Below are 23,136 nucleotides of genomic sequence, written 5' to 3'. Positions count from 1 at the left end.
AATAAAATTGTAGATATTAAATATTCCATTCTTTCAAATGAATTATAATATAGCTCACATTAGTTTTAAAAAAAACATATTGAAATTCATTTAAATAGAGAGTATAAATTTTGTATTATGGTGAATATTGAATATTACATTTCACTTCAAATCATCTACTCTTAAGCTAAAAAAATCATTATTATGGTGAAAAATTGTCAGAATTTATTTTACCAAATATTTCACTACAATCATATCGCCATTTTAATTTGTATTATAGCTTTTTAATAATATTTATTTATGCAGAAATACTTCCTACAATCACAAATGATTATGCCTTGCATTTCGGATATTAATTCAATGGATTATGTAAAAAGTTGACATCTCTGTGCTTCAAATTCATTTCACTTGTGTATTCATACAAGAATTAGGAACGAAGGATTATATCAATATAGCATATGGATGGATTACGGACATTGTGTTTTGGTTGTTCTCTTTACGCTTTCTCCATCAAATTGTTTACGTTTTTCAAAATATGTCTAGAGAATTTTGAAAAACGTAATTCAATGGAATCGACTCATAGAGAAACTAGTTTAAAGTGTGTACTCTTTGCTTAATAAAGTGATAACCAAAATACAATATCGGATATTTAAATGTCTAAATACGAAAACTATTTCTAAAACGAAGGTAATACTTATTTTAGATCGGCGGTAACAAAAACACATCCAAGTACAACAAGGAATAAACCAACCAAAAACGAACTAATAAAGAGAGAAATCCACAAGACCCAACGGTTATTACAAACTATCCACCCTAATTCAATATTTGGTGAAATACAAACATGATCAACAATCCTCGAAACCCCGGATAACTTTCCGTAAAAAATGAATTCTACTTTAAATAACATCCAAGTTTATTGTTAAATGGAATCCCTAATCTTTGTGATTACTTTATGATTCGCTAAGCCTGGTTAACTAGCAAATAGGAGTATAACACACAGTGTTGGAGAGCATCAAAGGGAAACACAGTCGCGCACAAACAAATACGTAACCAAACCCTGATTACCTGAAAACAGGAGGCAAATAAAAGTTCTGCATGCCTCGAGAGAAAAATCGGCCAGTGATACCAATATCACACGACAATTTACTAAACATCGAACGACATCTTGAGCAGCTTCTCATACATTACACGATCATCCCGTCCAGTATTGCTCTCCAATAGTGCACTTTGTACTAGTTCCTGTCAGGTACAAGCGAATTAGCAACATATCCTTCGTCTATAAGACACGGTCAAGGCCAGAATAGAGAGTCCAACATCATGACCCGAATTTTACTAACCTTCACATCCCTGTGAGAGAGAAATTTCCCAAGATTGTGGATAATCAACCTCAAATCCTCCACCTGGAAAGATAACATATATACTCTGTATTTTAGTGAACCAAGTTGACTTTCTACAGTATTTAGCATAGTATCAAATCTTGGTTTTTTTTATCACAGTTGCAATATCGGCTATCGCAGCGTAACTTTGCAAAATGCGGTCTAATATTTAGGTAAAACACCGTTGCAGACTTGCAGTGATCTTCAAATTCTTTTACAACACGGGGGTGTTTCAGTTTACAACACGTTTGTGTTTCAGTGCCACAGCCATTGATTTAATACCATAGATATAAGGGACAAATTAAGTAGAAAAAATTCAAGCTTACCTTCAGGTAGCCAACTCGATTACGGTCAAAGAACCTAAATGCCTGAGTAATATGCCAAATAAGCACTGTATCAGTCAATAGGTAAACTAAAAGATGGTGAGAACAGCAAGTGGGCCAAGTTCCCCTTTAAACTTATGACGGTATTTCTAAAACTTAAAAATCAACTCATAAAGAAAAAAGATGGTCATTATGAATCAACCAAACAGATAAAAATGGAAGATAATTTGTGAATCAAAGGGATTAGAAGTTTAAAGCAGTGCAGTGGTGTACCTGTATTAGTTCTTTGTCAACTGGTACTTTATCCGTAGCTGAATTACTTTTCGTCAACGCCTCAGATTTCGCTTCCTTTGATTTGCTATCCTCAGCATTATTACTGGTCTTCTTCTCAATGTCATTAGCTTTCTTTTCAGGAGTTTGCTCATTCTGTATCCGTTGTTCCTGCTCAGTATCATTGTTGTCCTCCTCTTCATTATCCTGCTAGTTTAAGATTGTGATAGTGACAGACAAAACATGAGAAAGAGACGAATTTTTTTTCTGAAAAGGGGTGGGATTGAGGGGGGTATTATGTTGTATATAATTTGTAGGTCAGTGACAACTATACTCCAGATGGTCATGTTCTCAAGATAGCTTAAACTACTATGTAGCTATTATGATGGATTAGCTGAGAACAGCTAACCTCACCCTATGGCCCCCTGCCTGCCTAAGTGGAACCTTAAAAAATGCATCAAAGACAACTGAGTACTATTTGCTGAGCAGAGGATCTCGCTTCAATTCCTCAAATGAACAACTAAACTTCAGGTACAAGACTTCATTAGTATCTCTATGTTACTCTGACTCGACAGCATATAACATAAGCTATGTAGCTACTGTGTCGAATTTTCATGCTTTTAGCTTAAGATGAATTGTTTTAACTTCATAGGTTTATCCTAGCACTTTATCTCTTCTGAAGGGATGGTGAAGAGGAGCTATTTGGTATCACGCTGCCAGCGGGTCACGAAGAGTCATCAACTCCAATTACAAGGCACCCCTAAGTAGTTACTTGCAACAGCCAAGCCAAGCCACACCCTTGTGAGATAATAGTTGAAGTTAATGCAATGCATAATCTCACCTCAGATGACTCATCTTCTTCCGGCTCTTCCTCCAGATCTTCTTCCGGCTCTTCCTCCTCCATTTCTTCTTCATCCTCTTCTATCATTTCTTCATCTTCTTCTACCTTCACCTTCTCAGTTTCAGCAGCTTCCACTGATTTCATGGTATCCTCCTTGGTTGATACCTCGGCACTAGGTTGAGGTTCATCTTTCACGTGAGTTTTATTAGCCTTCTCTTCAGAAGGGGCATCTTCTGTTTTAACACGTTTTGTTTTCTCCTTTTTTTGTTTGTCAGCACTCTGATCTCTTTCTCTTTTTCGTTTGTTTCTTTTAGTTACAAATTTCACACGCACTTTCTGTGTAAAAAGCCATGTCAGCTAAATAGATTCATTTCATAAGAAAATTCACAGTAAACTTTGCATACATACCTGCAGAAATGTCAGAACACGACACCCCATCTCATACTGTAGCATTTCGTAGAATGACTCCGCAAACACAGAAAGCTGCAGAAACAAATAGATATATATTGTGATTAAACACAAGATGCAACCAATGCGCACAAGCTTAAGGCATGACTAGTAAAATAAATTAGTAGACACGGTGAAAAATAAGAAAGGAATGCTTTTAACAAAAGAGAACACGTGGAAAAAAGGGGGGAAGCAAGACCTCAAATGTTGTGTCTTCCACATCCTTGTCCGAATACTCCAGCAATGAATCCAAAGAAAGTGATAGTGATCGTAGCTGCAGGAAGTATAAAAGCATGAAACGGCAAGTGGCCCAAGATATCTATATCATAAACATTAAAGGAAAAAATAACATACTCTCTTATCCCGACTGCTTTTAGTTTGTAAAATAAATCCAGGCCGAGGAGGTTCATCGGACTTTTTTCTATTCACGTCTATGCTAGAATTGCTTCTCAGATCATCTTTCCCGTCCTTATCTTTCTTTTCCATAACATCCTTTACCTTTTCCTTTACGTTAGACTTATCTTTAGCGTCAGTATGATCCTTATTTGGAGCTGTTTTGGCATTCGAGACGCCCTTCTCATCAGCTTTCTTTTCTTCCTTTGTTATAACCTTATCACTAGGCTGGGCCTTTGCATCACTTATTGTTTGATTGTTTCCTTCACTCGCCTTTGCATTAAGGTTTGCATCAACAACCTTTTGGCCTACATTGCCAGCATTTGCCATCTTCCCATCCTCACTTTGAATACTTTTGCCGTCACCAGTCTCAGTGTTGGCAGCTCCACCAGTAACCTTCTTTTTAGGAACTTTCCTGATGATTTTCCTTTTCACCATTTTTTTAACAGGGCCCACCTTTGCTTCAGTAACACTAGATTTAACTTCAGTAGGGTCCGACTGCTTATCATTTTTCAGACCACAATCTTTATCCACTACATTCTCCGCTGGAGCTGCTTCTACTGCTTTTTTCCCGACTTTTTTCTTGGTGACAGTTTTGACACTCTTTGGAGTAGCAGTTGGAGCATCTTGTTGAACAGCAGTCTCTGCAATTTCAATAGCCTTCTTATCTAACTTAACAGCGGTTCCAATTTCAACGCCAACTTTTTTTTCAGAGACCTGCTTCTTAACAATTCTCTTCACAATCTTCTTTTTTGCAGGCTTGGGAGTTGCTGAGTTACTTGTGTTAGCCCCATCTCCCTTCTCTTCAACATTCTTCACATCCTCAGTTGGTTCGGCGGCCTCCTTCACAAGATCTTTCCCTTTTTGAGCAACATTATCTTTCTCTACCACCTCTTTTTTCCCAGAAAGTTCCTTATTTTTCTCACCTTTCGCAGCCTTTTTACCCTCCTTGGGTGTGCTGGTGCCTGGAGCACAATGATAGTAGTGGATGTAAGGTCATATGAAAAGCAGCAATAGCTACAGAAGAAAATCTACAAGACCATTACCTTTCTGAGAATCCTTTTTGCTAATTTTCTGCATCAAATAATAAAGAGAACTATAGTTATAAAGTGAATAACAGATGAACAAGAAATTATGGAATACATAAAATTAAGATCCAAGCATAGGAAAGATTTGGCAGAGGCTTCATTCCTACTTCTCTCCCTTTCACTTCTTTTGTATCAAGACAATGCCATCGGGTTGTTTTACATCCGACCCCCTCACCCTTCTATAAACAGAAGCATTGAGGCATTGGGGTACCGACATATGTTGTCAAGTGGAAGTGCTACAGTAGCTTCGGTACTACAGCCTAGTCCTGGCTTCATATTCCCACCTCCACCTTCCCTATCCACCCTCCTTGCAACACTCTTGTTCAAGATACACCTCAATTAAGATGTTAGAAGCAACACTCCAAACATACCCATAAGGCCATAAGATGCTATAGCTGGTTATCCAAGTGGAATTAAGTGCGTGTAATTAGAGGCTTACAGCAATATATCTGAAATAGATATGACACTAGCACAGGGACAAGTCTACTATGGAGATCAGAATGTAGTAATGTACACATCATAAGCAAAATGGAAATTTTACGAACGCAGAGTACGAGGAGTAAAAAGTAAAATAAATGTTTAAAAAGCAAGAGCTAAGTCGGTATATCCCACAACAAGCACATAGGCCCCTATTAAACTGTATATAAACAGGTCCCTAACCTTAAACTCACCAGCAAAGTAATGTCTACATATTCATATTTTGTCCAAGTAGAAAACATTATCAAAAACAAAAACTTTAAAAAAATTCATTATTATAGAAAATAGATAATGATGGCGGATATACAATCTTAAGTCTTAATATTGTTGTAAACTACTTCACTTTGACTAGACTGCAAATGCGGGACACGACAGTCGAACACAGCTATATTGTGAAAACTGAAAAAGGTTTCATGTATTTGGCCTGAAATAAGTTGTCGAAGTCTGATATCATGTGGCCATGTGGGTAAGTGTGTGTGCTGGGGGCCCAGGGGTATCACTCACGCAACACGCTGCGTAAGTGTCAAAGTAACAAAGGGTTTTATCACAATTAATATTATAATGAAGGTTCATATTAGCCGATTTAGAAGGTTCTGGACTATCACGCGGTTGCTGCTGCTGTATTTTACCTGAAACTGTAGAACATCAGAATGAACGTTTGTTCTGTTCTTGGAAATACACTTATGCACAATTATCCTTCATTTACATTTGCCAACTGACTAGTTGACTATACAATGAAAAGAAAATTACTTCAACCATAACTGGCTACAAGAGAAAGAGACATTTCTCATTCTGTCTATAATCTTCTCTCTTGCATTGTCCACCCAAATCACTCCTTACTCAGAACAAATAAAAAAAGGCAAATAAAAATAAAAATAAAAAAATTCAGTAAGAAGATGTATTTCAGTACGGTAAGGAGCACATAGACAAAGATTCAATATTGTTGAATGAGCAGAGTTTTTATTATATTAAAAGTTAAAACAAAGAACCATGCAGCTGGGTAAAATGAAGTCGAGAGAGAAACCTCTTTTTTCAAGGAGAGTAACCTCTCATGCTCAGCAACAGCTTTCCTGTAAGCAAGCCATTGTTCACGCCATGTGTTTATGGAAGGGAGACAATTTGATAGATCTGGAACAAAGAATACTGTAATCTCTTTATGACTAAACAGACCATCCTCACCAACTCTATCATAGTGTATCTGCAAAGCCAAGAGTAAATAAATATGTTACAAACTTACAACATCCAATATCAACAGTTCAGACCATCCTCACAATTGGGACTGGGAATAAAGAGAGAGAATGAATAAAAAGGGGGAAAAATGCTTAAAATGAGCTATATTAAAAAAAGAAAATTAGGTTGTCCAAGTTTAATGAAAGATATAACTATGAATTCAGGTTACAGCACAAATAATACGCAATAAAAATAAAAAAGATAGTAGTAAAGTGCCATTTATCATTACCCGTCAATAATAGCAAAAAATGCAAAAGAGTATGGGCATCATATTCTGTGAGAAAAATAGCCCGCAATAATTCTAAAAAGTATCATCTGTTATTATTTTTCAATAAATTGGCGAGTAGAATGCAAAAATACTACTCTGTATAATAATATAACATTTGGATTAATAGGAGAATATGCAAGCTGGGAATAGAAAAAGGAAAACACCCCCATGCTATTTTCCCTATTCTTTATTAACAGACTAATTTACTGGTACAAAAAACTAGCAAATATCTAATCGTGCACCACCACCAACCACCTATATCCTTTCAACCATACAAAGACCTTCCAGACTAATTGCAAAATTTAGCGCATCAACTATCTTACTGTAGATGGCTAACAGCAACCAGTAATACATGTTAACTCAAACCAAAATCCATAGGACGAGAAATTTAAATTTAGTGGTAAAACTAATTTTGACCATTGTTTTCTAACATAGCGTGGTTGCAACTTGCAATTGTAACAAAATAGTCTTTATTAAAACACTAGTCAAGACAAATCAAGATATTTTGAAGATTTTTACCCCACGGGTTAACGGTGGCTGATAATTTAAGACGAGTGGATTGTAAATGCATCAGACCATAAATAACTAGTTAATAATATTCGAGGGTAAATGTCTGTTAAATATGTTTAAACATTGCATCCAAAAACGACAGCTAACTTAAGCATCAGAACATTAGCTTGCCTCCAGAAAACGGTTCCAATGCTGACAACTTTGCAAATCAAGATTAGTCAAATCTTTAGCATATCTGCAAAACAACAATAAAAGATTTTCAGGCCAAAAAAAGCATCACCACATTAAAATAATAGTATTCCAAATAGCCAATAAACTAGCTAGTAAAGACACCATGCCTATCAAACATTGCATGATCCATGCCAACTCATGTTTATGAGTCATCACAAATTCACGACAAAAATGGGCAGCAAAGTTGGCAGTTGGCAACTTGGCACATAAACATACAAAATTACAAACCTGAGAATAGTCCGAACCAAAGACGAATCATCAACTGATGGATCTGCACCATCAACAGCATTCCAAGGGCCTCCAATTGCAATCAATGAACGATCTTGTTTCATTACAGCAAACCTCAAAATATTGCAAATATGTGGAACACGATCATCTAAAACCTTATCAGAAGAAAGATCTTCAACAGCACTTCTGCTCAGCCCACTCAACAAAATCACCTATAATAGACAACAAAAAATAAATATTAGGAACACAATTCTAAATTTTCACTTCATTTGAAACACAGTGTATATAGTATAAACTCAACAACTTGCATTCTCCCTGGAGATAAAATGTCACATCACAGTCAACAATCAAATTTCATCTTGCCATTCAGAATAAAAAAGAGTGTTGCCTGCATTGCCTACAGAATACCTACTGCCTTTGTCAGTGTCACACTCATTTCTTTCCAATTTGGTAGGAATCTGTTTATGTGTAGAATTGAGGAAGCACACATACTGCTCTACCTCAAATCACACCCAACCATCACAGGACACCCTCCCCAACTTCACCTGACACTGGCCTACTCTCGGCACGTCAACCTCATCTCACCAACAAGAAGGCTTGTCATTTACAGGTGATAGCATAGGTTGGTCGAGGGTAAGTCAAGGCCGTGTAGTGGTGACTCTGTGTGTATGAGTTGTGGAGGCCTTGGTAAGTTAGGGTTGTGTCAAGTGGCTCGGCGATTGCATATCTTACAGGGGGTCGATCTCTCATGGAAAAGCTCCTCATCTATGGTGTGGATGATCTAAAATAATCTAGTACAGTTTCAAATAGATTAGAGGATGATAAAAAATAATACACGGTGTGGATCTTGCATTTGATAAATGATTTTAAAACAATCTGGTGCACTACCATTGTATAAGAGACTTCAAAACTAAAGCCAAACCCCTTAAACTGAAAGAATATGCAAGAAATCGGGCTCTTGATCAATTTGCATACGTCCAAAACATGCTGAAATTCTAATTCTCTCAATGAGATTATACTCCCAATTGAACGTCTACATATTCACCATTGAAGGCCTTGACCCTAATCTACCAAAATCTGTAACCAATTTGAGGGCATCTTATAAATCAAACCAAAATATATACTCCTTCCTTTTTCCATATGTTCCTCCTATTTAACTTTTTAGTATGGATTATATTATTTTATTATATGATTTTTACATTTGTTATAAAAAAAATCTTCCTAAAAAATTACTTTCAACCCGTAATTATAATATATAGAAGTGGGTAAAATGACGGTCAAATTGTCGTCTATGAGACCGTGTGAAAAGTAAATGAGAGGAACATGTGGAAAAGGAGAGAGTATTATTGAGAAAAAACCAATTTAATTTTGCACCGTGTAGCAAAACACCGACACGGTTCGATGAGTGGACGCGCTAAGTCGTATGCCAAAAAACATGAAGTTTTCACGAAAAGAAGACTATACTATCCGTAGTAGGCACAATTGCACAACCTCGTTGATCTTTGAGATCAGCTTGTCGAAATATATTACAATTCTACAGCTATATGAGAAAATTTATCGGCAGTCTAATACAAGACGACTTTTCATATAGCTCAAAAGCTTTCTCATGTGTTTCAACACTTTTAACTTGTAGAGCTTTCATAACAATAGGAATATAGGACCACTCGACGATCTTCTTATATAACTCAGCATGTTAAACACAACTGAAGAACAGGATTTCCTTTTGTACCAACAAGTTTAACATACAGCTTAACAAGTGTAAAATCTGATGAATGTAGGGGAGCTAACTAATGGTGGAAAGATTTTTTACTCCGTTTAAATAGGAATATAAGTTATTTCTAATAATTTGGAACAAGAATTTTGTGGGGAAAAAAAAATTGGAACAAGACGTAATAATAATAAGATTTAAAGACAGGGTTTCCTACAAAAAAAAATTGTACGATTCAGTAACATGGAGATTTTCAAGAGTCTTACAAAACAGGTCAAATTCAGAAAAAGCATATATATATATGTATAGTGCACAAGAACAATCCATTTCTATTCATAATCTGGGAGCAGAAAGATACTTCACCTTCGCATTCCAAATAGTATTTTGATGCTTAGAGATGGGAGATTTCACGTCCAAAAGCTTATCTGATGACTCTTTCTTATTTACTTCGCTCTTTTCCTCAACAAAATCATGCTCGAAACTGTTTGCCATAATCATCAGGGTTAGTCACAAAAATAGACGCCCATATCACAAATTATGATTTTTAAGAATGTGCATACGAAAGACGTGTGGTAAATGGTAAACAAAGGCATTTGTAATGGGCCTCCAAAATCACGCCTGAAAGAGAATAAACAAAAAAACTATATATGCAAAAATACCTGACAGGAGTATGCAGCGAAAGCTTCAGGTTCTCCTTAGGCCAATTAACAATCACCTTGAAATATAAATCAGATCAGTATTAATCCAATCCATCAAAGAACTGGGGCATTAACTCCAGTAATTTAATATATAATTAATAGCAATTAACAACTCAAAAGTTAAAACCTTGGAGAAATCTGGTGAAACATATAGCCTAGGGTAGCGCTTATCCAATGATATATAATCCCTCTCAGCATCCACCAAACAGGAAGAGTAAACCTGAAAGATGTATAAGCCATTCAGCAAAACATGTGTACAGAACTGGATTGTCAGCAAGCCGAGAAGGCAGCACTTGCCAGGTAATGTACAAATAAAGAGGTTAAACTTAGTAGAAAAAACACAAGATACTATGTGATTTATTAAACTACAAACAGATCATATAGCTGTATGCCGACTTCTCATATACTAACCACAGAATCTACTATATATTAATCATGAATCACAATCCATGTTATCCCCAATTGATAGACCTTTACTAATTTTCTTTTCTAATGAGTCTTCAGGTAGAAACGCCAGCACCAAGAACGCAAGGCACTCAAGAAATCCAGATTTGCAACAACCAAGGCGCATCCCAGTGATATATATACAATATGTGGAGAAGGGGACAAAGGTGATGTGAGGTACAGTCATAGAAGAAGAAAAAATGAAAGAAAGAATTTCAGATAGCAAAATCTGCCAACATAAGAGACAGATCCAGAAATGAAGAGGAGGTCAATCAAAGGGGGCTGCCAAATGGGTTGCTTTTGGATCAGAAACAATGTCTCAGGCCAGATAACTAAAGGAAAGAGTGCTTGGAATCAAGAAGCATTATTTCCAGATGCTCGTACAGAATCGGTCAGCTATGAACGCTCAAACTTTAATATAAAGAGACCAGACTTTTGGATATCTCTTTACCTTGCAGAAATATTCTCTTCTTTTAACGGGCGAATGAATCCTTCAGTGTAATGGAACACCAAGTTAGTTATGAAGAGGCAGAAGATGTAAGCAGCCATATATAGATAACTAGAGCAAGATACAAATATAAGCATCAAGTTCCACCTATGATGTGCTTCACGGCGTGGAGAATCCCGTCGTGCGGATGAGGATTTTCCATCCTTCGCCAATGATGACCCACGACGATCCTTAGATGCTCTTGGTGGAGTGCGGTCACGTCTACTTTCAAGGGCTCGTTTACGATCACGTTCACGGTCACGCTCCTTTTCTCGAAGCTCCCGACGCTTCCTTTCACGTTCCCTTTCTCTTTCTCGTTCTCGCTCCCTTTCTCGTTCACGCTCCCTTTCTCGTTCTCGCTCCCGTTCTCTTTCTCTTTCCCTCTCTCGCAGTCTTTCCCTCTGGCGCTCCTCTTCTCTTAGATCAAGCTCACGCGTATACCTATCATCTTTAAGATCATCGACTCTTGAAAGTCCACTGCGTGATGAAAGGCTACCAGGAAAGTCCGACTCAAGAACAGATCCGTGAAGTCCTTTTCCAATCCCATAATCTCTACCCGGAGGCAGGCTCACTCCATATCCAGGATTGGAAGAGGTTTGAGCATACAGCAGATCATCGACATTCCTCTGAGGCGCTGCTCCTAAAATTGAAGTAGCAGGTTGTCCACCATACGAAGAATTCCCAGCCAGCGATGCACGGGGATTAGCATCAACTCTCCCTCCATATGATGCAAGCTCCTGGGTTGGATGGCGTAAACTACCACTTCTTGCAGTAAGATAATCAGCTTGTCTGCCATGAATGTGTTGTTATTCAGTGTAAAAAGGATGGATAGTGGCATGGCCAGTGGGTTCTCATACTACAATCAGCAGGGCTCAAAGATACAGCTACTTTTGAAAACATTCTCAAAGCAGTACGTTAAATATCTTCATAGCAATAAATTATAGAATAATAATGACAAGACAAACAAAACCATAGTTGCACACAGAGATAATGCTACAACAAATCCACATGTACCTTGCAGCATCATGAGGAGCAGATTGCATTGACTGAGATTTCAGCATCTGGTCATGTCTAAGCAGAGATGCCTGATCAAGGCGATCGTATAGCTCAGGCTGTCAAATATTCAAGCAACACTGTTCAGGTATGACTATAAACAGAAGATATTAGAATCTCAAAAATAGCAATAATATTAATGCGCACTATCAGAAAGATTTAGGCAGGAAACAATGTGCAAGTTTGTAGGTGAGTAACTGAGTAATAGCAACTTGAATTGAGAGCATGGCCTTACATCAAGGGCACTACACAAAAATGTGAACATCTTGTAAAATTTTGAAGATCATCACGTCCAGCATTCTAAATGTATCTATGGATTTGTGTGTAGAGCTAAAGTTAATACGCGTAGAAGACAGCCTTACCATCAATACTTCAAAAAGTGGAATTTGATTTCTAAATGTACCTATTGATTTACTAGTATCTTTGAACTTTGTCAAGAAAAATGACCCTGACAGAAAGATAAACATGTAAGCGACCATGACCCAACGAATATAAGATAAAAACCTTATGTTGGTGAGTGTAACCAACAGGATCGGCATATCTTCCGCCAGCATCCTCTGGCAGATCCCTTCCAGCATATGCACCCTGCCTCTCAGCATATTGCCTTCTCTCAAGGGATGCATAGTCAACAATCTTCTCCGGCATCAATAACTCAGCTTTGTGGCTGTATCCATGGGTAGATGATGATGGGACATACTCACCAGCATATTTAGGCGAATCTCTTCTATTAGAACCATAACTGCCATGTCCTTCTAAAGTAGGCTGACCAGATCCTTTAGCACTCAATGAAGAACCCTTCATAAACGAATGTGCCAAATAAATAAACACGTGTGAACTTTAAAGAACATAACAAAACTGAAGGGAGGACATTACTATGGAAAATGCTTGCAGTGTACAATAGGTAAATTTTACTCCCACCATTTCACTTTGTTCTTTACACTTTCAAGCTTATATGAAGGAAAAGTTGAAAAGGATAGAATTCAATGGAATTAAGGGAGTAATACAAAAAGTTGGTCTAGCAGAAATTATTTCACAACTGTTTCGGATTCAAGTCATTATTGAGATTACGTGTTTAAGGGGGGTTGTGTTCCTCCATATAATTTTGGAACACTCTAACTTAGCTGAGGAAGTTTCTTGTCCTGATAAGATTTACTACTTTCTTCTAATGAAACTTTTTCTTCTGTCAGTCTAAAATGAATCTAACATAGCATAAGAAAATTCAAAGTCAGAACTTTTAACTTCAGAAGTAAACTGTAAAACAAAATAAATGAAACATAATACCTATTAAGTTATTTTTCTAGAAACTTGAAAAACCTACTTCAAAAATACAAATGGATTGCTTTTGGTCTCATTAAAGAGCATGTAGTGCTGTAGACATCGAAAACCGCAAAAGTAGTAATTGAACCCCTTAACTTAGTCTAATCGTGAAATTAAACACCTTAAGTTTAAATTGGAGTAATTAGGCCCCATAAGTTATACAAAAAGTGAAAATAAACCCTTTACCAAAATCTCGCGAGAAATTCATTATCTCACACCAAAAAAATATGGGATCGGGCATACTTGGGGGGGGGGGAATAGCAATCGCACGTTTTTTTAAAATTCTAAACAAAACTAAATATTTTGAAGATATTTTAAAATGATGTCAAGAAAATCGTTATTTTCTCAGAAATATTTTCAATTACCTATTAAAAACTTTAGGTATTCAAAATTAGGTAAATATTTTTTTTCCCAACTTTTTAACAAAGTTTACTTTTGTTTTTATATATTAAAAATTATTAAAGAAAATTCGGAAATATATTCACCACTTTTTTAAAGAAGATAAATATTTTAATTTTTATTAACGTTTTAAAATGATTTTTTGTTTATTCTTTTTAAATTTTCATTACTTTTTTAAACAATTATGTTTTGCTTTGTTTTTTTGAAAAAGAATAACAAAAATTCACTTTGCGTGATAACAAATATTGAATTTCTCATGAGATATTGAATAAGAGGCTTAATTTCACTTTTTATATAACTTGGGACATCCAGAGGCTTAATTTCACTTTTTATAAAGATTCTCCAGTACATATTGTCAAATAACACAATCTACAACAATAATTCTTCACTTGGTCATTTTGCTTTGTTTTCTTTTCCTTTTACCACCAATACCAACTTGTTTTTCTTGTTGTATGACTTGGTATCCCCCTCTCAGGACAAAGTCAGAAAACTAACATTTTAACATCTGCCACTATCTGGCAACCATGTTGATCTGTCAGACTTTTGGTGGTCAAACAGTGAAAATATGTTACCTTCTCTTGGAACAAACGGCAAGCAAAAATAGCAAGGAGTCCGGGAGAAAGTACTAGGCCACATGTGGTAGCAGTGGACAATGCTATGTTTACGAGCTGTGTAAGCCAAACGAGCTCAACTCAACAAGAATTGTGATTGAGTGCGACATGAAAACATATATTGTACACAAACACCGCATTAAAACAACAGTACCCTCAAAATCCTTTCTTTTCTTCCCTGGCTCTTTTTGCAGTTAGCACTTGAGATTAAGAGTGCGATTAATTATGAGGATTTGATTCGCTTGGTTTGATTGGATTGGACTGTCATGTGGGTTGTGTCTATCATGGCCCCTAAAATAGAAATGAGGTTTGACAACTACCTTTGAAGGTGGCATGTGGCAGCCGCCAGGCCATGCAACTAAATATGGGCTGCAACACCACACCGCTAGCGAACTAAACACGCTTCAAGGTAATTTCAAGGCGGTATTAGACGCGTTAATAACATAATAACCCAGTCAAGTTGTGATGACCAACTCAATGATCAAGTGTTAATCCAAAATTTAATACAACGCTGACGGCAGATAATTCGTAGTGACAAGAAGATAGGGCCACTGTTGATTTGTTGAGGTGGTTTAAAGGGTATAAAGAGGGATTCCAATGGAGAGTCAGGTTCAGTTGGTGAGGGACATGATAATGGCCAGAAAAGTGAAGACTGGTGAAAGGGAGAAGTACAATGAGAGAACAGATTGGAAGTAAATCACTGTGTGCATCCACATGTTTCAACAGTATTATTAGTGAGGTTCTTGACAACTCACCCATCATAACATTACTACTGGCACTTGGGAGGAGGCAAAATTACTCTAGGGCAGAACCTAGGTGTAGAGGTGGATAGGAGGTTAGTAGAAAGAGCAATTAAGTGGTCTGACTGTGGAAGTGTTGCTTGTCTCTCTCCGAGAGGAATCACAGTAAAACCCACTACCCAAACCCAAACCGCAACAAAAAAAAAACTCAGAAAGCCCATAATCAAGACATTTCAAAGGCAATATATGCACATGGTTGAATTTGATTTGTGGACTTAGTAAACAGGTGAACTAAACAGCCAACATGACTTAACATATCAAATGCCCCTTCAGAGATATTTTCAAGCCCTGTATGAATTAAATTTCAACTCACCTGTTGTCCACTGCTTATTGAAGTTGGCCCATACAATGGATTATACTGTGCTCCTCCATACTGTGATGCAGAAGGATGGGCTCGGTAGCCACCAATCTCTTGTTCATGAGAACCACCTAAACCTGATGAATGTCGAGCACCAATGCCTAACTGTGCCCCATTATCAGGTCCAAGAGAGGAGTTTCCAGGGTATGCAGATGTGGGCTGCAGTGAAGAAGAAATAAAATTAAGTGAATGATGAAAATCATCAAAAATACTGTATTACAAATTTATAAGTATCCTTGAATACTTGGAGCAAAGTACAAAAAAATAAATAGGGAATTCACAGAGTGAGAAAAATATTGGTTACATTTTGTCCATATGATGGCTGTGCAGGGTAGCCCTGCTGTCCATACGAACCACTTCCTCGAGAGTACATGACTGCAAAATCAAAGACAAAGAAACGGGTACGAGCTAAGACCCCAAAAAAAAAAAAAAAAAACACTAAAGCTGTATCTTGTATGTAGGCATGTGCTCATATATAAGCATCACATCCCATAAAACGCAGAACAGAATTTAGTCTACCTCTTTTTTTCTACGAAGGAAAAATCACAGACGGGAATTATACTATATATAGCAGAAGTGCAGAACAAGAGCGAAATCAAAAACATCAGTTAACCAAATGACCTCAAGTATCCTGACACCATTAAAAAAATACCCATTTTGATGCTAATGCTATTATCTTTTAAGCAGTAGCTAGGTACCTTTGCAGATTTTGTTAACCGATAGCTTTTAATAAAACTTGTTAATCCGACTCAGCTACTGCAACCAATAATATTCTATTCTCTTAAACTAAATCATAAACCTTTCACCTCTAGATTTGTCAAGCAATAGAAGTATCCCACAAAATATGAGTCCGTTGATTAACACCTCTATATTTGACAGCTAAACACGGTTAGTAATTCCATTTAAAGAGCAAAAGCATAACCCAAATAGTTGGCCTTTTGCGTAAGACTGTTCTGATATAACCTAGTCATTATTGCTATCACTAAATGAGATACGTAACACGAAATTGGATGCCTAATTGCGTTTTTGTGTAACTCGAATATATCTTGCCTTCACGAACTTCAGCCAACAAAAAGCCAACTCAAAACCACGAGACACGTGCTCGATAAGGGTACCCCAAGAAACAATCATTAAGCCATACCAAATAGTTGGCCTTTTGCGTAAGACTGTTCTATGATAATAACCTAGTCATTATTGCTATCACTAAATGAGATACGTAACACGAAATTGGATGTCTAATTGCGTTTTTGTGTAACTCAAATATATCTTGCCTTCACGAACTTCAGCCACCAAAAACCAACTCAAAACCACGAGACACATGCTCGATAAGGGTACCCCAAGAAACAATCATTAAACCATACTTAAGCACTAAAATTAGGTAACCATACCAAAAACTCAACAAAAGAAACTTCTCGATTTCTGTAAACTCAAGCAATAGACAATCAAAGTTATCACCTTTTTCAGTAGATTTCAATGAAAAAACACACCAATTGAAATTAAAGTCGTAACCTCTTATTCGTAGAACAAGAATACTGATGTAAGGCGGTCTTACACGAGTTTATTGTAAAACAGGTTCTGTTAATACCTATTTTTACCCACTAATTCGGTTGTATTTGAATCCATTGTACACTATATTAGTCCAAAACCGCCTCACACAAGACTAATGCATCCAACACTAATAAAGAACGACTAAAAATCGAAAAAAAATTCAAAACCCAGAAATTATCAAATAAAATTAACAGATCAACCAACAAATCACAGCCAATTAACCCAAAACATAATCATTCATCCATTAATCAAATTAAACATTGAACACATCAACTAAAAGGTAATACAATATATAAATGAATAAAATCAAAATAAAAAGAGCTAATGTTCAAAAGAATTTAATAAATAGCGTAAAACAAGAAGAAAAAGAAAGGGGGAAAAGGAGAAAAATACCAGAAAACGCAAGAAAAAAAAAAGATGGAGGAGAAATCTGGAGATAGGAGGAAATAAGATGAGAAGAGTTGGTGTGTAACTGAGTTTTGTGTTTTTTTGGTGACTGATGAATTAAGATGTGATTAATGTCTGATCGACTCTTAATTAGGTTGTGATTTTGTCAATTAGTTAGCTTATTTGACCAAAGTCGGAGCTTTAGTTTTGATTGGTTGTTCGGCTGTTTTGATAATTGCAAATCCTAAATTCTATGGCTAGCCTATGGGCTATGGGCTACGGGCTAGGGGCTATACTAACTGAAAAGTTAGCTGAAATCTAAAAATATAGCTGAAAATTGAAAAGTTAACTGAAATCTGAAAAGCTAACTGATTTTGATGAAATGACGTAAAAGGATATGATAATTATTTAATCAGTTAATATTGCTTCAGACTATGTCATTTTGGTCTGAAGCAATAAGACAGGATTTTGTAATTATTTTACAGTCAAATGCGACCACTATTAAAAAATAAGTTATCATAAGTTGTAACACTCGCTCTACCATTATAGTTACATTAACCATAAAATGACGACATATGCCCGTCTAAGCTTCAAATGAAATGTGGTTGTCTGAAATACGAATTTGTGTTATTTAATAGTATAGATTTAAAGGGTAAAACGAAAAATCAAATCAAATCAGATACCTAAAATCTCAAATGCTACTCTATGTAGCATTTTATTTCAGATAGCTTATTTGGTTAAATAAGCTACTTGTCAAACACTTTAAAAAAACAAGGTATCTGAAATTTCACAATTTCTCATTATAGACGGACACTATCCGTCTATACATATAGACGGATATCATTTCCCCTCACAAAATACTCATTTGTCATAAAGTGGGAAGCACATGGGGGTGCCCCACCTTGTCCCCCTACCCATTTTATTAGAGGTCTTTACCCGTCTGTTCGCCCCACCCGTCTATACCAAGACCTATTGCTGAAATTTTGGTCAAACTTACTTTGACCAAATTAGGTATATGACCCTTCATTTAAAATCAACCTTCTTTTATTCTTTTTCGATCCATTAAAATCTAACCTTTCCCTTTCCTTTTTAGAACAAGGACATATTCCCTCATATCCACAATAATCTCCCCCTTTTATCTTAACACAAAGATTATGAAAACACACCATTTCACCCTATAATTAAATTTAGAACACACAAATACATTATCCCACCATACAATTAAAATTGGAACACACAAACACTTAGCAAAAAAAAGAAATAGGGAAGTTATTTTGAATAGCAAAACAAAAACGTAGTTGTTCATTCATGTACGAGTTTTACCCATTTATGAACTTTTTTACATTATTTTTCCATTTTATGCCATTTGCCTATAAATAGCAAAAAAAAACTATCTCTAATTCTCCCCCTTACAAAATTAATCAAATCCACAAAATTATTCAAATCCGTCAAATTATACAATTATGAATGTTAATTCTCGTATCAAACAAGTCATCATTCTAATTCTTAATTCTTAATTTTATTAATTACTATAGGTAGTTGTTCTTTCATGAACAAGTTTTAATCTTTTATGGATAACTAGTGTTAAACCCGTGCAAAAAAATGCACGGGACGTAGTAACAATCGCTAAAATTAGATACGGAAGCATATAAATGAGCATGATTAAATTTGCAATCTTGTGACAATTTAAAAAATCCACAATTGAATATTCGACGTATATGTTACTACGATTGTTACCACGTTAATCACTACCATACGATACAAATTATCCAACAAATGTATAAGTAATATGAACTTTACAAGTACTTAAAAATTTCTTGGTAAACTACGTTGGTTGTAATATTCGATGTACGCTTGTTACTATCGCAGATTAACAGTTTAAGGCCTTGTTTGTTTGTAACCCTCGAGATCGCGACATAAAGTTGTCCGTGACTGAAGACCGGTTTTGGAAGATAAATGCTCACTTGAGATAAGGACTGGTCCTGGCTTTTGTTTATTGTCATGGCAAAACAAACAACAATGGGAAATTGTCTTTCTCGAACTCATTTCGAAATTTCTTTGGAATCGAAGGAGTGAGTGTAATGCGGGCAATGTGCACTCTATCGCCTTTATGACTACCAGTCAAAATTGTACAGCTAATTACGTGTCTCCCTAAATCTGTCACTATTAATCTGGTACCATTGCACAACCCACGCGATTAATCAATATTTATAAGGAGCATAACCATAGCACCGACTTTCAATATTAATTCATGGTTAGGGAGGCCAGAACATTTAATACTGTTCAAGAATTCTGTGGAGTAAAGTTCAGGCTCGCCCATAGTTCTATCATCTCTACTGACCTCATCAGAGCTTAAGTAAATTCTCTCTTACTCATGGATAAGAGATAACACCTAATCATTTACATCTCCAACTATTTCGTGAGTGGGTGCAAGAATTGCCCTTTCTTGAAGATAATTTGGTTCCCATATGATAGGCTTATCGCGTACCTATGCAAAGGTAATTTCCCTAGACACAAATTAATGTAGTAATAGGGGTCGAACACAAGGAAACGGGAATTACGTCGTGAATTGCTATGGGTAGATTTTTATCAAGGTCGATTAAGATTTGGGTTTGGTCTGTTTGGTTGATAGTTAGTCTAAAGATAGTCTAAAGGGTTCGGGTCACTCATACAAAGGTAAGCATATGAATATGATAAACTTGATACTAATAATTTTGTCAATTGCTTAGACTTAAAGATACCCACCTTACGGCATTAGTATCAACCATAGACCGGGTCATAGAAAAACTCTCGTCCATGACTAGGTCGTCCTACCACACATGCTTAGTCTAATTCAATTCCATGCCTCTCTACTGTAGAACGAATGAACAAATTTAATCTACGACTACGGCCGATAATCAAAGATTAAGCGTAACAAAGCAAACATGTGATGGAAACAATTGAACAATATTATTATGAACTTATTTAATCATGTTATATATTTGATTTTGCATGGCTCCCCTAGCCTTTAGACTAGGAATTTTAGCTAATCATACTAAAATGTAGATTGCAAACTAAATTATAAGAAATATTAAGCATGGTTATATGATTTATATTAATTAGATGATATAACATGTGAATAGAATAAAGCTAATGTAAAATGAGATACTTGATTATAATAACTATGTGATAACTAAAACAATAATGTAAATTGTAAACTTGGAATTAGAAATACCTTATAAAGGAGAACTTATATGGAAGAACAATTAACCAAAAGCTTGAATATCAAATGCTTGAACAATAGTTTGTTGTACAAAATGTTGAAAGATTAACTATGGAATGCTTAACAACTTATAAATTAAAATGAAAACTAATGAGAGAAAATATAATGCTTGAGGCTTATTGTAAGTAAACTTAGACGTAAAATTGCATATCTAAAACCTAGGAATACCTCTCCTATTTATAGGAGAGGAGGAGAAAACGTAAGCCATCAATGAGCATGCAACCCCGATCGGGGTTAAGCGGCCCCGATCGGGGTCGTGTGTTCCTCGGTTAATCGCCTTAATTCTTGATTAGTTACGTGAGGAATCTCTATGCTTCGTGTTTTAATGTTCCTTAATCACTCGGTAGTGCTCTAAATTCCTAGCATCCTAAGTTCTCTTGGCATCCAATGCTTGCACCTTAATATGGACCTTCATTTTGGGCTTGACTTTACATTTGGCTTCATTTATAATTCCTTACTTCAATCCACTAATCTTCATGCAAAACCCAAGCAATCTTCACACACTTAGTCCAATATTTGGCCTTGTTTAGCTTAGTGAACTTGGTGTACAAAATCATAGGAAAAAGCCTCTAAATGCTTAGATTCCTACAAAACCTGTAACAAACACAACAATACACCTAGAATACAAAATTAGCTCAAAAATATACTAATTAAAGTATGATAATCAATAGAAACCGAGCTAAAATGAGGGGTAAAAGTATATATAAAATGAACATATCACCATAACCGGTTTTGAAGATCAGGATAAGTGATATCTACTAAGGAGGAAATGGGATCAGTCACGTTTTGAATAAGTAAATCGTCGGGGAACTCTATGTCAACCTCAACATCACCATCATTTGGATCCCCGACTAACCCATCTCCAATTTACAGAATCCACTCCGAGAATTTTCTTATCTTATCTACATTAGTGTCTTCACTTCCGGCTTATAAGCGCATATTTTTAGTCAATGTAAGCACCTGAAATTTAAGACATACACATCTTAATACAGTGAAAGAAAATATAAATTAATTGAATAGCGTTTTAGTACCCTTTTGGAAACCAAGTTTTGAACATACCTTACATGAACTCCACAAATACGACGAACAAAGAGAAGCATGCACAACATCAGCTCTACTCCCTTTGGAAACAACCGGTAATGTTTGTCGAAAATCGTCACCAAAAACTACCACTTTCCCGCCAAATGATAGTGTTGCATTACGCGCATCTGCAACACACATGAGGTCTTTCAAACTTCTATCAACAGCCTCGAAACCATGTTTATGAATCATCGGCGATTCGTCCCACATAATGAGCTTCGCTCTGATCAGCAATTCCGCTAAATCACTACCAGGTTTAATTCTGGGCAAGTGGAGTTCTCGGTGAGATTGATTGGAATGCCAAGTCTCGCGTGCGCTGTTCTACCACCAGGTATCAACGTTGCTGCAATTCCGCTAGATGCAACATGCAAAACAATTTCACCCTTGCTTCTGAGGGCAGCACATAAAGTTCGCCAAATGATTGTTTTACCAGTCCCCCATAGCCATACACAAAGAACACCCCTCTTTGATTAGAAGCAATAGCTTCCATAATTTCATTATAGACCGTCGTTTGCTCATCAGTCATTGAAGATAGTTGAGACGCGTGTTCTGCCGGCAGCGATTCTTTGTCATAAGACAACTCATCCATAACCATCGTGTTCGCGTGATGTGTTGTTGACGATTTATCGGGTAGGGGCATCCCTTCAAATCTTGCTAAACTACTCCCATTTGAAATCCAGAAATTATACCACAATTGCTAAAATTCAACCCTAGATACCCGAGTCACCCACCTGAGTCATCTACCCGAGTCCAACCCCGAGTCATCTAACCCGAGTCCAAACTCGAGTCATCTACCCGAGTCCAAACCCGAGTCATCTACCCGAGTCCAAACCCGAACCTTAACACTAACCTGGATCCGAACCCAAACATAAACATCCTGATGAATCTAAAAACAGACCCTTATATGTCTAATTATACTGTGATTTATATATTTAAAAATAATTATGTTTAAATCTTTTGTTAAACCATTTTTTTTGTTTATCTAAGGCTGTTTCAAATTGTAAGCAATCAGACTCTGCCTACACTTATTCGGATAAGTACAATTACTGTCATTTACATAAACAATTGTTGATTTTCATTTTTTATAAACGTTGATGTAATGTTCTGATTTTTCCATACTAACTATTTTTATTTCAATGCCCCATATACAGCATAAAAAGAGAAGAGAGTAATGATGCTATATTTGGGATATTTTCACAAAAGTTAAGTCAAACTAATTTCCATCTTTTTTTCATTAATTATTTATTTGTATATATTCTTGTTAATTGAAAGAATTTGCCAAACTAAGACTACTTTATTGAATTTTCAGGTTCTGCTTTATAT

The 23,136-nt window shown here is 36.2% G+C and overlaps 2 protein-coding genes across 2 annotated transcripts; both read right to left on the bottom strand.

Annotated features, from left to right (window-relative positions):
• Positions 1-721: 721 nt before the first annotated feature.
• Positions 722-17,617, bottom strand: LOC141642250 (protein SHORT ROOT IN SALT MEDIUM 1). Its single transcript, XM_074450977.1, has 22 exons — positions 17,478-17,617; positions 15,841-15,911; positions 15,492-15,695; positions 12,556-12,846; positions 12,013-12,110; positions 11,107-11,787; positions 10,963-11,002; positions 10,195-10,287; positions 10,029-10,084; positions 9,733-9,850; positions 7,662-7,873; positions 7,374-7,437; positions 6,219-6,392; positions 4,676-4,703; positions 3,591-4,594; positions 3,436-3,510; positions 3,198-3,272; positions 2,790-3,125; positions 1,952-2,155; positions 1,682-1,723; positions 1,317-1,379; positions 722-1,218 (listed from the first exon to the last, which is right to left on the bottom strand). Exons 2-22 carry the CDS (start codon positions 15,907-15,909, stop codon positions 1,126-1,128), a joined length of 4,020 nt encoding a protein of 1,339 aa, XP_074307078.1. The 5' UTR covers positions 15,910-15,911; positions 17,478-17,617; the 3' UTR covers positions 722-1,125.
• A 4,043-nt stretch (positions 17,618-21,660) lies between these two features.
• On the bottom strand, positions 21,661-22,408 carry LOC141633688 (uncharacterized). The gene is made up of 3 exons (XM_074446109.1): positions 22,244-22,408; positions 21,793-22,134; positions 21,661-21,693 (listed from the first exon to the last, which is right to left on the bottom strand). Exons 1-3 carry the CDS (start codon positions 22,406-22,408, stop codon positions 21,661-21,663), a joined length of 540 nt encoding a protein of 179 aa, XP_074302210.1.
• Between the last annotated feature and the right edge of the window lie 728 nt (positions 22,409-23,136).

Source organism: Silene latifolia, chromosome 2 (assembly GCF_048544455.1).
Source record: "Silene latifolia isolate original U9 population chromosome 2, ASM4854445v1, whole genome shotgun sequence".
NCBI lineage: Eukaryota > Viridiplantae > Streptophyta > Magnoliopsida > Caryophyllales > Caryophyllaceae > Silene > Silene latifolia.
The sequence above is the reverse complement of the archived record's forward strand: the minus strand, read 5'-3'. Positions and strand labels throughout refer to the sequence as shown.

Bases quoted from the DNA above. Each gene is read 5' to 3' on its own strand.
- LOC141642250 (XM_074450977.1), bottom strand. From the start codon at position 15,909: ATGTACTCTCGAGGAAGTGGTTCGTATGGACAGCAGGGCTACCCTGCA. The intron at 4,595-4,675 runs GTAATGGTCTTG...ATTGTGCTCCAG, and splicing joins CAAAAAGGATTCTCAGAAAG to GCACCAGCACACCCAAGGAG. The intron at 1,724-1,951 runs GTACACCACTGC...CATATTACTCAG, and splicing joins TTGACAAAGAACTAATACAG to GCATTTAGGTTCTTTGACCG.
- LOC141633688 (XM_074446109.1), bottom strand. From the start codon at position 22,408: ATGGTTATGGATGAGTTGTCTTATGACAAAGAATCGCTGCCGGCAGAA. The intron at 22,135-22,243 runs GTAAAACAATCA...ACCTGGTGGTAG, and splicing joins TGTATGGCTATGGGGGACTG to AACAGCGCACGCGAGACTTG. The intron at 21,694-21,792 runs GTATGTTCAAAA...CTTAAATTTCAG, and splicing joins ATTTGTGGAGTTCATGTAAG to GTGCTTACATTGACTAAAAA.